Source organism: Phyllobates terribilis, unplaced genomic scaffold (assembly GCF_046119375.1).
Source record: "Phyllobates terribilis strain yellow unplaced genomic scaffold, ASM4611937v1 Scaffold_3__8_contigs__length_932513732, whole genome shotgun sequence".
Taxonomy (NCBI): domain Eukaryota; kingdom Metazoa; phylum Chordata; class Amphibia; order Anura; family Dendrobatidae; genus Phyllobates; species Phyllobates terribilis.
The window spans coordinates 660,449,874-660,466,671 of NW_027362763.1; the positions used below are offsets into that span (position 1 = coordinate 660,449,874).

Sequence of the window (16,798 nt, forward strand, 5' to 3'; positions counted from 1 at the left end):
CTACTATAATACTGCTCCTATGTACAAGAATATGACTACTATAATACTGCTCCTATGTACAAGAATATAACTCCTATAATACTGTCCCCTATATACAAGAATATAACTACTATAATATTGCTCCTATGTACAAGAATATGACTACTATAATACTGCTCCAATGTACAAGAATATAACCACTATAATACTGCTCCTATGTATAAGAATATAACTACTATAATACTGCCCCCTATGTACAAGAATATAACCACTATAATACTGCTCCTATGTATAAGAATATAACTACTATAATAATGCCTGATATGTACAAGAATATAACTACTATAATACTGCCCCTATGTACAAGAATATAACTACTATAATACTGCTCCTATGTACAAGAATATAACTACTATAATACTGCCCCTATGTACAAGAATATAACTACTATAATACTGTCCCCTATGTACAAGAATATAACTACTATAATACTGCCCCCTATGTACAAGAATATAACTACTATAATACTGCCCCCTATGTACAAGAATATAACTACTATAATACTGCCACTATGTATAAGAATATAACGACTATAATACTGCCCCCTATGTACCAGAATATAACTACTATAATACTGCCCCTATGTACAAGAATATAACTACTATAATACTGCCCCTATGTACAAGAATATAACTACTATAATACTGCTCCTATGTACAAGAATATAACTACTATAATACTGCCCCCTATGTACTAGAATATAACTACTATAATACTGCCCCTATGTACAAGAATATAACTACTATAATACTGCCCCTATGTACAAGAATATAACTACTATAATACTGCCCCTATGTACAAGAATATAACTACTATAATACTGCCACCTATGTACAAGAATATAACTACTATAATACTGCTCCTATGTACAAGAATATAACTACTATAATACTGCCACCTATGTACAAGAATATAACTACTATAATACTGCTCCTATGTACAAGAATATAACTACTATAATACTGCCCCCTATGTACAAGAATATAACTACTATAATACTGCCCCTATGTACAAGAATATAACCACTATAATACTGCCCCTATGTACAAGAATATAACTACTATAATACTGCCCCTATGTACAAGAATATAACCACTATAATACTGCCCCTATGTACAAGAATATAACTACTATAATACTGCTCCTATGTACAAGAATATAAATACTATAATACTGCCCCTATGTACAAGAATATAACTACTATAATACTGCTCCTATGTACCAGAATATAACTACTATAATACTGCTCCTATGTACAAGAATATAAATACTATAATACTGCCCCTATGTACAAGAATATAACTACTATAATACTGCTCCTATGTACAAGAATATAACTACTATAATACTGCTCCTATGTACAAGAATATAACTACTATAATACTGCCTCTATGTACAAGAATATAACTACTATAATACTGCCCCTATGTACAAGTATATAACTACTATAATACTGCTCCCTATGTACAAGAATATAACTACTATAATACTGCTCCTATGTACAAGAATATAACTACTATAATACTGCCCCTATGTACAAGTATATAACTACTATAATACTGCTCCCTATGTACAAGAATATAACTACTATAATACTGCTCCTATGTACAAGAACATAACTACTATAATACTGCTCCTATGTACAAGAATATAACTACTATAATACTGCTCCTATATACAAGAATATAACTCTTATAATACTGTCCCCTATGTACAAGAATATAACTACTATAATACTGCCCCCTATGTACAAGAATATAACTACTATAATACTGCTCCTATGTACAAGAATATAACTACTATAATACTGTTCCTATGTACTAGAATATAACTACTAGAATACTGCCACCTATGTACAAGAATATAACTACTATAATACTGCTCCTATGTACAAGAATATAACTACTATAATACTGCTCCTAAATACAAGAATATAACTCCTATAATACTGCTCCTATGTACAAGAATATAACTACTATAATACTGTCCCTATGTACAAGAATATAACTACTATAATACTGCCCCTATGTACAAGAATATAACTACTATAATACTGCTCCTATGTACAAGAATATGACTACTATAATACTGCTCCTATGTACAAGAATATAACTACTATAATACTGCCCCCTATGTACAAGAATATAACCACTATAACACTGCTCCTATGTATAAGAATATAACTACTATAATACTGCCCCCTATGTACAAGAATATAACCACTATAATACTGCTCCTATGCATAAGAATATAACTACTATAATAATGCCTGATATGTACAAGAATATAACTACTATAATACTGCCCCTATGTACAAGAATATAACTACTATAATACTGCTCCTATGTACAAGAATATAACTACTATAATACTGCCCCTATGTACAAGAATATAACTACTATAATACTGCTCCTATGTACAAGAATATAACTACTATAATACTGCTCCTATGTACTAGAATATAACTACTATAATACTGCTCCTATATACAAGAATATAACTCCTATAATACTGTCCCCTATATACAAGAATATAACTACTATAATACTGCTCCTATGTACAAGAATATGACTACTATAATACTGCTCCTATGTACAAGAATATAACTACTATAATACTGCCCCCTATGTACAAGAATATAACTACTATAATACTGCTCCTATGTACAAGAATATGACTACTATAATACTGCTCCTATGTACAAGAATATAACTCCTATAATACTGTCCCCTATATACAAGAATATAACTACTATAATACTGCTCCTATGTACAAGAATATGACTACTATAATACTGCTCCAATGTACAAGAATATAACCACTATAATACTGCTCCTATGTATAAGAATATAACTACTATAATACTGCCCCCTATGTACAAGAATATAACCACTATCATACTGCTCCTATGTATAAGAATATAACTACTATAATAATGCCTGATATGTACAAGAATATAACTACTATAATACTGCCCCTATGTACAAGAATATAACTACTATAATACTGCTCCTATGTACAAGAATATAACTACTATAATACTGCCCCTATGTACAAGAATATAACTACTATAATACTGTCCCCTATGTACAAGAATATAACTACTATAATACTGCCCCCTATGTACAAGAATATAACTACTATAATACTGCCCCCTATGTACAAGAATATAACTACTATAATACTGCCACTATGTATAAGAATATAACGACTATAATACTGCCCCCTATGTACCAGAATATAACTACTATAATACTGCCCCTATGTACAAGAATATAACTACTATAATACTGCCCCTATGTACAAGAATATAACTACTATAATACTGCTCCTATGTACAAGAATATAACTACTATAATACTGCCCCCTATGTACTAGAATATAACTACTATAATACTGCCCCTATGTACAAGAATATAACTACTATAATACTGCCCCTATGTACAAGAATATAATTACTATAATACTGCCCCTATGTACAAGAATATAACTACTATAATACTGCCCCCTATGTACAAGAATATAACTACTATAATACTGCTCCTATGTACAAGAATATAACTACTATAATACTGCCACCTATGTACAAGAATATAACTACTATAATACTGCTCCTATGTACAAGAATATAACTACTATAATACTGCCCCCTATGTACAAGAATATAACTACTATAATACTGCCCCTATGTACAAGAATATAACCACTATAATACTGCCCCTATGTACAAGAATATAACTACTATAATACTGCCCCTATGTACAAGAATATAACCACTATAATACTGCCCCTATGTACAAGAATATAACTACTATAATACTGCCCCTATGTACAAGAATATAACTACTATAATACTGCTCCTATGTACCAGAATATAACTACTATAATACTGCTCCTATGTACAAGAATATAAATACTATAATACTGCCCCTATGTACAAGAATATAACTACTATAATACTGCTCCTATGTACAAGAATATAACTACTATAATACTGCTCCTATGTACAAGAATATAACTACTATAATACTGCCTCTATGTACAAGAATATAACTACTATAATACTGCCCCTATGTACAAGTATATAACTACTATAATACTGCTCCCTATGTACAAGAATATAACTACTATAATACTGCTCCTATGTACAAGAATATAACTATTATAATACTGCCCCTATGTACAAGTATATAACTACTATAATACTGCTCCCTATGTACAAGAATATAACTACTATAATACTGCTCCTATGTACAAGAATATAACTACTATAATACTGCTCCTATATACAAGAATATAACTCTTATAACACTGTCCCCTATGTGCAAGAATATAACTACTATAATACTGCCCCCTATGTACAAGAATATAACTACTATAATACTGCTCCTATGTACAAGAATATAACTACTATAATACTGTTCCTATGTACTAGAATATAACTACTATAATACTGCCACCTATGTACAAGAATATAACTACTATAATACTGCTCCTATGTACAAGAATATAACTACTATAATACTGCTCCTAAATACAAGAATATAACTCCTATAATACTGCTCCTATGTACAAGAATATAACTACTATAATACTGTCCCTATGTACAAGAATATAACTACTATAATACTGCCCCTATGTACAAGAATATAACTACTATAATACTGCTCCTATGTACAAGAATATGACTACTATAATACTGCTCCTATGTACAAGAATATAACTACTATAATACTGCCCCCTATGTACAAGAATATAACCACTATAACACTGCTCCTATGTATAAGAATATAACTACTATAATACTGCCCCCTATGTACAAGAATATAACCACTATAATACTGCTCCTATGCATAAGAATATAACTACTATAATAATGCCTGATATGTACAAGAATATAACTACTATAATACTGCCCCTATGTACAAGAATATAACTACTATAATACTGCTCCTATGTACAAGAATATAACTACTATAATACTGCCCCTATGTACAAGAATATAACTACTATAATACTGCTCCTATGTACAAGAATATAACTACTATAATACTGCTCCTATGTACTAGAATATAACTACTATAATACTGCTCCTATATACAAGAATATAACTCCTATAATACTGTCCCCTATATACAAGAATATAACTACTATAATACTGCTCCTATGTACAAGAATATGACTACTATAATACTGCTCCTATGTACAAGAATATAACTACTATAATACTGCCCCCTATGTACAAGAATATAACTACTATAATACTGCTCCTATGTACAAGAATATGACTACTATAATACTGCTCTTATGTACAAGAATATAACTCCTATAATACTGTCCCCTATATACAAGAATATAACTACTATAATACTGCTCCTATGTACAAGAATATGACTACTATAATACTGCTCCAATGTACAAGAATATAACCACTATAATACTGCTCCTATGTATAAGAATATAACTACTATAATAATGCCTGATATGTACAAGAATATAACTACTATAATACTGCCCCTATGTACAAGAATATAACTATTATAATACTGCTCCTATGTACAAGAATATAACTACTATAATACTGCCCCTATGTACAAGAATATAACTACTATAATACTGTCCCCTATGTACAAGAATATAACTACTATAATACTGCCCCCTATGTACAAGAATATAACTACTATAATACTGCCCCCTATGTACAAGAATATAACTACTATAATACTGCCACTATGTATAAGAATATAACGACTATAATACTGCCCCCTATGTACCAGAATATAACTACTATAATACTGCCCCTATGTACAAGAATATAACTACTATAATACTGCCCCTATGTACAAGAATATAACTACTATAATACTGCTCCTATGTACAAGAATATAACTACTATAATACTGCCCCCTATGTACTAGAATATAACTACTATAATACTGCCCCTATGTACAAGAATATAACTACTATAATACTGCCCCTATGTACAAGAATATAACTACTATAATACTGCCCCTATGTACAAGAATATATCTACTATAATACTGCCCTCTATGTACAAGAATATAACTACTATAATACTGCTCCTATGTACAAGAATATAACTACTATAATACTGCCACCTATGTACAAGAATATAACTACTATAATACTGCTCCTATGTACAAGAATATAACTACTATAATACTGCCCCCTATGTACAAGAATATAACTACTATAATACTGCCCCTATGTACAAGAATATAACCACTATAATACTGCCCCTATGTACAAGAATATAACTACTATAATACTGCCCCTATGTACAAGAATATAACCACTATAATACTGCCCCTATGTACAAGAATATAACTACTATAATACTGCTCCTATGTACAAGAATATAAATACTATAATACTGCCCCTATGTACAAGAATATAACTACTATAATACTGCTCCTATGTACCAGAATATAACTACTATAATACTGCTCCTATGTACAAGAATATAACTACTATAATACTGCCTCTATGTACAAGAATATAACTACTATAATACTGCCCCTATGTACAAGTATATAACTACTATAATACTGCTCCCTATGTACAAGAATATAACTACTATAATACTGCTCCTATGTACAAGAATATAAATACTATAATACTGCCCCTATGTACAAGAATATAACTACTATAATACTGCTCCTATGTACAAGAATATAACTACTATAATACTGCTCCTATGTACAAGAATATAACTACTATAATACTGCCTCTATGTACAAGAATATAACTACTATAATACTGCCCCTATGTACAAGTATATAACTACTATAATACTGCTCCCTATGTACAAGAATATAACTACTATAATACTGCTCCTATGTACAAGAACATAACTACTATAATACTGCTCCTATGTACAAGAATATAACTACTATAATACTGCTCCCTATGTACAAGAATATAACTACTATAATACTGCTCCTATGTACAAGAACATAACTACTATAATACTGCCCCTATGTACAAGTATATAACTACTATAATACTGCTCCCTATGTACAAGAATATAACTACTATAATACTGCTCCTATGTACAAGAATATTACCACAATAGTTACTATACACCCCTCTGTTATCACTTTCACTGTTCTCAGCTCAGTTCATATTTACAAAGGTCACACAGGATGTTTTTTCAGAGTCTTGTAAGATGTTTGATTCCTCTTTGTACTTTGGGTATTTTTTTTATGGCTTTATATAGTTGTAATTGGATTTCGTTATCGTGTTTTCAGGTCAGTGCCGCAGAGATATAATTTGAACTTCATTTGTGCTTCCAGACTCACAAGATATAATCCAGGAAAAAGCAAATCCCGGCAGTCACGTGTTGGTGGTTAATTCGTTTATTCCACAACTCAAAAAAGTTTTTTTGGGAGTTGTGGAATAAACAAATTAACCACCAACATGTGAGTGCCGGGATTTGCTTTTGCTAGAACACTACTCTCCACGTGCACCACCCCAGCTGTACGAAGTGCCGACTATATTCTTTTGATAAAGATATAATCTAGGACTTTGCTACTTAATCATTTTTCTTCATTATTCTATTAATGTATTAGGGCATATTATGTATGTGCCGCTGTGGAGCAATGCTGGAGCCAGCATTATAGGATCACAGTAGATTAGCAGAGAGTGCAAAGCTCTTATTTTTTTTTTTTTCACAAAATGTGATTGTTTTTTTGTTTTGTTTTTGGGAGGGAGGGTGCAAAATCATCTAAAATTCTAATCTCCACATTTAATCTGTAACACAGCTGGGCAAACTGCGGACCTCACGCCACATCCAACCCTTTGGCTGTTTCAGTCTGGCCGGTGGAGCGAGACAGCCAAAGGACTACAAAAGTGGCCCATAACATTCCCCGTCTGCCGTCCATCTGCCGTCGCCCATTGTCGGCACTATCTACATCCTCAGGATGCAGACAGCGGTGAATACATTGGTGGAGGACAGGGCCACCAGCTCCATCTTCCGCCAATCAGACGCGATAACGTCATTTCATCACGTCGGCTGAGCACTGCGGAGAATCAGTGCATCGGAGAGAGCAGAGCGCCGGGAGAACGGGAGCGACATGAGTATTCGGTAGTGTTTTTATTTTCATGTATTTGGGATATCTCTATGTATACAGAAGGCTATGTGAGGGCTCACACTGTATATAGAGGCTATGTGGGGGTTCATACTGTATATAGGAGGCTATGTGGGTGCTCATACTGTATATAGGAGGCTATGTGGGTGCTCATACTGTATATAGGAGGCTATGTGGGTGCTCATACTTTATATAAAGAGGCTATGTGGGGGCTCATACTGTATATAGAGAGGCTATGTGGGGGTTCATACTGTATTTAGAGAGCAGTGTGAGGGCTCACACTGTATGTATGCAGGCTTTGTGTGGGCTCATACTGTATATTGGAGGGTATGTGAGGGCTCATACTGTATATAGGAGGCTATGTGGGTGCTCATACTTTATATAAAGAGGCTATGTGGGTGCTCATACTTTATATAAAGAGGCTATGTGGGGGCTCATACTGTATATAGAGAGGCTATGTGGGGGTTCATACTGTATTTAGAGAGCAGTGTGAGGGCTCACACTGTATGTATGCAGGCTTTGTGTGGGCTCATACTGTATATTGGAGGGTATGTGGGGGCTCGTACTGTATATAGAGAGGCTATGTGGGGGCTCATACTTTATATAGGGAGCTGTGTGAGGGCTCATACTGTATGTAGAGAGGCTATGTAGGGGTTCATACTGTATATAGTAGGCTTTGTGGGGGCTCATACTGTATATAGAGAGGCTATGTGGGGGTTCATACTGTATATAGGAGGCTATGTGAGGGCTCTTACTGTATATAGGAGGCTATGTGGAGATTCATACTGTATATAGGAGGCTATGTGGGGGTTCATAATGTACAGTGTATTGTGAAAGTATTTGGCCCCCTTGAACTTTTCTACCTTTTGCCACATTTCTGGCTTCAAACATAAAGATATAAAATTCTAATTTTTTTGGGAAGAATCAACAAGTGGGACACAATCGTGAAGAGTAACGAAATTTATTGGATATTTTAAACTTTTTTAACAAATTAAAAACTGAAAAGTGGGGCGTGCAATATTATTCGGCCCCCTTGAGTTAATACTTTGTAGCGCCACCTTTTGCTGCGATTAGAGCTGCACATCGCTTGGGGTATGTCTCTATCAGTTTTGCACATCGAGAGGCTGAAATTCTTGCCCATTCTTCCTTGCAAAACAGCTCGAGCTCAGTGAGGTTGGATGGAGGGCGTTTGTGAACAGCAGTTTTCAGCTCTTTCCACAGATTCTCGATTGGATTCAGGTCTGGACTTTGACTTGGCCATTCTAACACCTGGATACGTTTATTTTTGAACCATTCCATTGTAGATTTTGCTTTATGTTTGGGATCATTGTCTTGTTGGAAGATAAATCTCCGTCCCAGTCTCAGGTCTTTTGCAGACTCCAACAGGTTTTCTTCCAGAATGGTCCTGTATTTGGCTCCGTCCATCTTCCCATCAATTTTAACCATCTTCCCTATCCCTGCTGAAGAAAACCAGGCCCAAACCATGATGCTGCCACCACCATGTTTGACAGTGGGGATGGTGTTTTGAGGGTGATGAGCTGTGTTGCTTTTATGCCAAACATATCGTTTTGCATTGTGGCCAAAAAGTTAGATTTTGGTTTCATCTGACCAGAGCACCTTATTCCACATGTTTGGTGTCTCCCAGGTGGCTTGTGGCAAACTTCAAACGAGACTTTTTATGGATATCTTTGAGAAATGGCTTTCTTCTTGCCACTCTTCCATAAAGACCAGATTTGTGCAGTGTACGACTGATTGTTGTGCTATGGACAGACTCTCCCACCTCAGCTGTAGATCTCTGCAGTTCATCCAGAGTGATCATGGGCCTTTTGGCGGCATCTCTGATCCGTCTTCTCCTTGTTCGAGATGAAAGTTTAGAGGGACGGCCGGGTCTTGGTAGATTTGCAGTGGTCTGATACTCCTTCCATTTCAATATGATCGCTTGCACAGTGTTCCTTGAGATGTTTAAAACTTGGGAAATCTTTCTGTATCCAAACTTCTCCACAACAGTATCTCGGACCTGCCTGGTGTGTTCCTTGCTCTTCATGATGCTCTCTGCACTTGAAACAGAACCCTGAGACTATCACAGAGCAGAGACCCCTGAGACTATCACAGAGCAGAGACCCCTGAGACTATCCCAGAGCAGAGACCCCTGAGACTATCCCAGAGCAGAGACCCCTGAGACTATCCCAGAGCAGAGACCCCTGAGACTATCACAGAGCAGGTGCATTTATACCGAGACTTGATTACACACAGGTGGATTCTACTTATCATTAACAGTCATTTAGGACAACATTGGATCCTTCAGAGATCCTCACTGAACTTCTGCACTGAAAGTAAAGGGGCCGAATAATATTGCACGCCCCACTTTTCAGTTTTTAATTTCCTAAAAAAGTTTAAAATATCCAATAAATTTCGCTCCACTTCACGATTGTGTCCCACTTGTTGATTCTTCCCCCAAAAATTAAAATTTTGTATCTTTATGTTTGAAGCCAGAAATGTGGCAAAAGGTAGAAAAGTTCAAGGGGGCCAAATACTTTCACAATGCACTGTATATAGAGAGGCTATGTGAGGGGTTCATACTATATTTAGGGAGCTGTGTGAGAGGTCACACTGCATGTATGGAGGCTATGTGCGGGTTCATGCTGTATATAGGCGGCTATGTGGGGGCTCATATTGTATATAGACAGCCATGTGGGGGCTCAAACTGTATATAGGAGGGTATGTGGGGGCTCTTACTGTATATAGAGTCTATGTAGGGGGTTCATACTGTATCTAGGGAGCTGTGTGAGGGCTCACACTGTATGTATGGAGGCTATGTGCGGGCTCATACTGTATATAGTAGGGTATGTGGGGGCTCATACTGTATACAGAGAGGCTATGTGGGGGCTCATACTATATATAGGGAGCTGTGTGTAGGCTCACACTGTATATAGAGAGGATATGTAGGGGTTCATACTGTATATAGGAGGCTATGTGGGGGCTCATACTGTATATAGGAGGCTATGTGGGGGCTCATACTGTATATAGAGAGGCTATGTGGGGGTTCATACTGTATATAGGAGGCTATGTGAGGGCTCTTACTGTATATAGGAGGCTATGTGGAGGTTCATACTGTATATAGGAGGCTATGTGGGGGCTCATAATGTATATAGAGAGGCTATGTGAGGGGTTCATACTGTATTTAGGGAGCTGTGTGAGGGTCACACTGTATGTATGGAGGCTATGTGCGGGTTCAAGCTGTATATAGGCAGCTATGTGGGGGCTCATATTGTATACAGACAGCCATGTGGGGGCTCAAACTGTATATATAAAGGCTATGTGGGGGCTCACACTGTATATATATGGAGGCTATGTGCGGGCTCATAATGTATATAGAGAGGCTATGTGGGGGCTCATACTGTATATAGAGAGGCTATGTGGGGGCTCATACTGTATATATGAGGCTATGTCGGGGCTCATACCATATATAGGATGTCAAGATCGCAGATGGCACTTTTGATTCGTGGACCCACTGTGCCACAGGGCCGGGCTTACCTATGAAGGGGCGTAGCTAAGAGACTAGCCTTGTGTTCTCTGGACCTCCTGATGGTGGAGTCAGGCTTGAGCTGCATGTATCCGCCAGGTGTCACTCCTAGACTGTCCCCGGCACTGCAGCTGATGACTCCAAGAGTCAGGTTCGTTGACACGTACATGGGCTCGGGCTCTGTTCAGGCTACTGCTCGGGAAGGACGGATAATGACACGGAGCAACAGACAGGACTGGATTCAGAAACTGGTTTTAGCAGTCTGGATATACTGAGTACACTTTCAGGCACTGGCCACAAATGGACCAGGGATTCAGATTCAGTACCTAGCCACACAAGGACTAGGGTACCTAACAACTCACTAGTAGCACACTCAAACTAACTAATGAATCGACATTGCTTAGGCATCTCCCTATTGGGGAGGGTGCCGTTATACAAGATACCGGGTATCTTAGCAGGTGCGTGCGCGCAGCGGAGAGCGTGCTGATGGGAGTCAGTGTGCATGGAGCAATGAGATGTGCCGGGCGGTGAGTGTGTCGGCGTCCCTGCATGGAGGAACCGTGCAGGGATGCCGGCAAGTGTGTTACATTGGAGGCTATGTGGGGGCTCATCCTGTACATATAAGGGCTCATACTGAATGTAGTAGGCCATATGGGGCTTACACTATACACAGGTGCATCTCACTAAATTAGAATATCATCAAAAAGTTCATTTATTTCAGTTCTACAATACAAAAAGTGAAACTCATAGATTATATAGAGTCATTATATATGTGAAGGCTATGTGTGGGCTCACACTGTATATAGGAGACTATGTGGGGCTCATATTGTATATAGAGAGGCTTTGTGGGGGCTTATACGGTATATAGGGGCAATGTTGGGGCTTATATTGTATATAGGAGGTTACGTGGATGCTCATACTATATATATAGGAGGTGTGTGCGGGCTCATATGGTATATAGGGGGACGTCAGCATACTTAATTGTGTTCAATATTAAACTATAGAATTAATAATATAGCTAATTATAATTAATATATTCATATTGAGCAGAAATAATTTTAGTCTATTGGTTTGGTCCTCTACAGTCTCGGTCTCACATGTGGCCCCTTGAGAAAATGAATTGCCCTTCCTGATCTATAGTAACTTTGCAGCAGGCTGTGAATATAACCCCAGGCCATATGCAAGGTGGAAGAATTAACATTTTATGTAACATTACATGAGTGCACGGGAGTTCTTCTGAACAATGTCTCGAACGACCCATATTTCTCAGGCTTTCAAGGAGAAATGCATGTACAACATGTGCTGCTTCACCCTTAAATAAGGGCCACCTGATTCACAGCTGTTTCCTCACAGAATGATTGATCTCCACACTGATATTATTTTGAACACAACCCAGTACAATTAATTATTCAGATATACAGACTCAGAAACCTGCAGATCATGAATGCGGAGTCTCTACTGCACCAAATGGTAAATTGTTTGACATGTGGAAATATGATTTTATACTAAAAACAGTGATTAATCTGGTTAGTCACATTGGACTGCTAGTATTTTGATCACTACTGTAAGTGGTATATTGGCTTTTGTGGGGCAACAAACTCTATTTAAAGTATTCACATTGGATTAAAGTCAGGTGAAGCCGCGAGACCAGAGGACCAGATAGATGATGACTATAGATGAGCGAAACCGAACTTAAACGTTTGGGGTTCATATCGGACAGTTAGTGTCTGGTGCTCAATGCCGAACACGGACTTCTTCCGGAAGTCCGTTGCAGAGAGAGATTTTTTTTTTTCAAAATCAAAAGTTTGGGTCCAGATTATTTTCAATGGGGTTCAGAGTGTGGTTTAAATTTGGGTACAGTTCTGGTACCCAAACCAAACTTTGGACTAAAGTTCGGGTCAGGTACCAGAACCTGAATTTCCAAGGCTCCCTCATCCCTAATGATGTGGATATGTGGAAAGGAATCTGGAAGAGGAGGACAGAGAAGTGTGCAGGATGTCAGAAGAGTCTGGAGGAGGTCAGAAGAGTCTGGAGGATAAGAGGAATCTGGAGGAGGACAGATGGGTCTAAGGAAGAACAGAGGTGTCTGGAAGAGGACAGAAGCATCTGGAAGAGGACAGAGGGGTCTGGGGGAGGACAGCAGAGTCTGGAGAAGGCCAGCAGAGTTTAGAGGAGGCAGAGAAATGTGGAAGGTGGCAGAGTGGAATCTGGAGGATAAAGTAGTCTGGTGTCTGGAGGAGAACAGAGGAGTCTGGAGGACAATAGAGGAGTCTATAGGGGAACAGTTATGTTTGGAGAAGACAGAAGTCTGGGATAGACTCTCTCCTATCTCTGGAAACACATTGACGCTCTGCTATTCACTTGTATGTGGAGCTGGAGAGATATAGTAGCGATATAAGGTGTATGTGCATTTTAAGATTGTGAATGACTCAAGACTGATGATGACCAATGCTGGAGCTACAGATGGTGGAGACCATGTGGATGATACACCTCGATCTTGTAGGAGCTTTTTATATTGAATGCAGACGACCGAGGAGGCCGCGACTGCATTGACCGGGATGATGGTCCCAGGTCATGAGAAGACAACAGACAACTTAGAATGAGTCAGTAAGAACAGAGGAGAACCCTAAACACCACAGAGGACAGAAGTCCTTAGCAAAGACCATAGAAGAGTGAAGTCTATATAGAAATAAAGTTATGGGGGCTACAACCATAGCGGGGCAAACAGTAGGAAGAATCTAAGTCCAAGGAGTAAGAAGACCTCAGGAAGCAGATGTGGTGGTGCAGAGCAGCAGTACGAGCGCATTGTGTCTCCCAAGGATGCTCCCCTGGATGCCTTGAGGACACAGGAGACTGGAGTGTGTTTGTGCTGGGGCTGCAGCTGTCGTTACTATGTGTTATTTATGTTAACTTTCTCTAATCTCTCGGCATCTGTTGCTCAACACAGATCATAGAAGTAAAGAGGACAATCAGTGCTTAGGAGCACCACCATCCATCCAACAGCAGTGGAGCTGTGTACATTCTGAAGGGCAAAGAAATGATGGTCATAATGTCCAGCACCCAACCCCTCTATACAGCTGATGTCTGACCCTGTATACAGCTGACGTCTGACCCCTGTATACAGCTGACGTCTGACCCCTGTATACAGCTGATGTCTGACCCTGTATACAGTTTACGTCTGACCCCAGTATACAGCTGACGTCTGATCTCTGTATACAGCTGACATCTGACCCCTGTATACAGTCGATGTCTGACCTCTGTATACAGCTGTAATCTGACCCCTGTATACTGCTGACATCTGACCCCTGTATACAGCTGAAATCTGACTCCGGTATATAGCTATTTGACCTCCTGTATACAGCTGATGTCTGACCCCTGTACACAGCTGATGTCTGACCCCTGTATACAGCTGACATCTGACCCCTGTATACAGCTGAAATCTGACCCCCTTATATAGCTATCTGTCCCCCTGTATACAGCTGACGTCTGACCCCTGTATACAGCTGATATATGACCCCTCTCCTCAGTTACACTTACTGCGATGAACATCTCCAGGGTCTGGTTGTCCATACACGTGTGGTTCTTCAGCAGCTCCCATTTCTCGTGCTGGAAGTTGTGGGTCAGGTCCTGCTCAGCTTCACTCTCCAGGGCCCAGAAAACTGCGGCCCCCAGCAACAGGTAACAGGTGTAGACCACCAGCAGGATCAGGGTGACGGGCACCTGGCAGCGGCTCGGCTTATTGCAGTAAGACATGATTGTCCTAGGTCACTTCATAGTCTCCACGTAATATAGAGACTGCTCCTAATACGGAGAGAAATCTCCAAATATACACTGACCCTAATAAAGAGACTCGCTCTAATATACAGAGACTGACCATAACATAGAGACGTACCCTAATATACAGAAACCGTTCCTAATATATAGACTGCTCCTAATATACAGAAACTGCTCCTAATATACAGAGTGAACCTAATATAGAGCGGCTTAAACTAATATACAGAGCTTGCTCCTAGTATAGAAAGATGAGTCCTAATAGACAGACACTGAGCCTAGCAGAGACTAAACTGTATATATAGAGACTGCTCCTAATATACAGAGACCTTCCATCAACTACACAGCCAACTTCTAGTGAAGAGACTGCTCCTTGTATACAGAAACTGCCCCTAACACACAGAGACGGTTCTTAATACACAGAGACTGTTCTTAGTACACAGAGACTGTTCTTAATACACAGAGACGGTTCTTAATACACAGAGACTGTTCTTAGTACACAGAGACTGTTCTTAATACACAGAGACGGTTCTTAATACACAGAGACTGTTCTTAATACACAGAGACGGTTCTTAATACACAGAGACTGTTCTTAATACACAGAGACGGTTCTTAATACAGAGACGGTTCTTAATACACAGAGACTGTTCCTGCTATAGAGACTGCCCCTAAAATACAAAAACCGCTCCCAATACACAGACTGACCAAAATATACATGACTGCTTCTTACAGCCTGCTCCTAGAATAGAAACTGCCCTGAATACACACAGACTGCTCCTAGTGAAGAGACTGCCCCCAAATACGCAGAGACTGCTCCAAGCACACAGACTGCCGCTAATATCAGAGCCTGCGCCGCATACACACCGAGCAGCGGCCGCTGCGTTTCTCCAGCTCCGAGTTCAGGAGTGAGGATGGAGGGGGTAGTCTGGAGCTCACAGAGGGGAGGAGCCTCCGATGAAGAGGGAGGAGCCTGTGGGTAAAGTGCCCTGAACTGATCCCAGTACAGGACTGGCATCAGGAGCCCGAAGGGTTAACATGATTTCCGGTTTTATGTAAATATTGAGGTTCCATTCTGCTACAATGTATCAGTCTGAGAATCCTCAGCCCTGAACCTGGCTGGTGGGATCTCTACAGGCAGTGACCGCATCTGTACAGAGAGGAGGAGTAGTCATGTGCTCAGATACAATGATGGGTGTAGTAGTATCTGTATAGAATTACCATTGTATCAGGGGTAATAGTAGATTTGTAGACAGTGATGATAAGTGTTATGTGTCCATCTGTCGCCGCCTAGAATGATGGGTGTAGTCGTATTATAGGGAATGTGATAATGTGCAAAATGATAGGTGTAGTAGTT

General features: G+C 38.7%; 1 protein-coding gene across 2 annotated transcripts in view; it reads right to left on the bottom strand.

Annotated features, from left to right (window-relative positions):
* KCNK17 (potassium two pore domain channel subfamily K member 17) overlaps nucleotides 1-16,382 on the bottom strand; it is a 141,717-nt gene extending 125,335 nt beyond the window's left edge. The window contains exons 1-2 of one of the 2 annotated variants that reach the window (XM_073671716.1): nucleotides 16,309-16,378; nucleotides 15,211-15,474 (exon numbers count right to left, since the gene is read on the bottom strand). In XM_073671716.1, the coding sequence (XP_073527817.1) occupies nucleotides 15,211-15,426 (216 nt within the window). In that variant the 5' untranslated portion in view covers nucleotides 15,427-15,474; nucleotides 16,309-16,378. Of the gene's footprint in view, nucleotides 1-15,210 lie in introns of both variants that reach the window. The other variant, XM_073671715.1, reaches the window with a different exon arrangement.
* Between the last annotated feature and the right edge of the window lie 416 nt (nucleotides 16,383-16,798).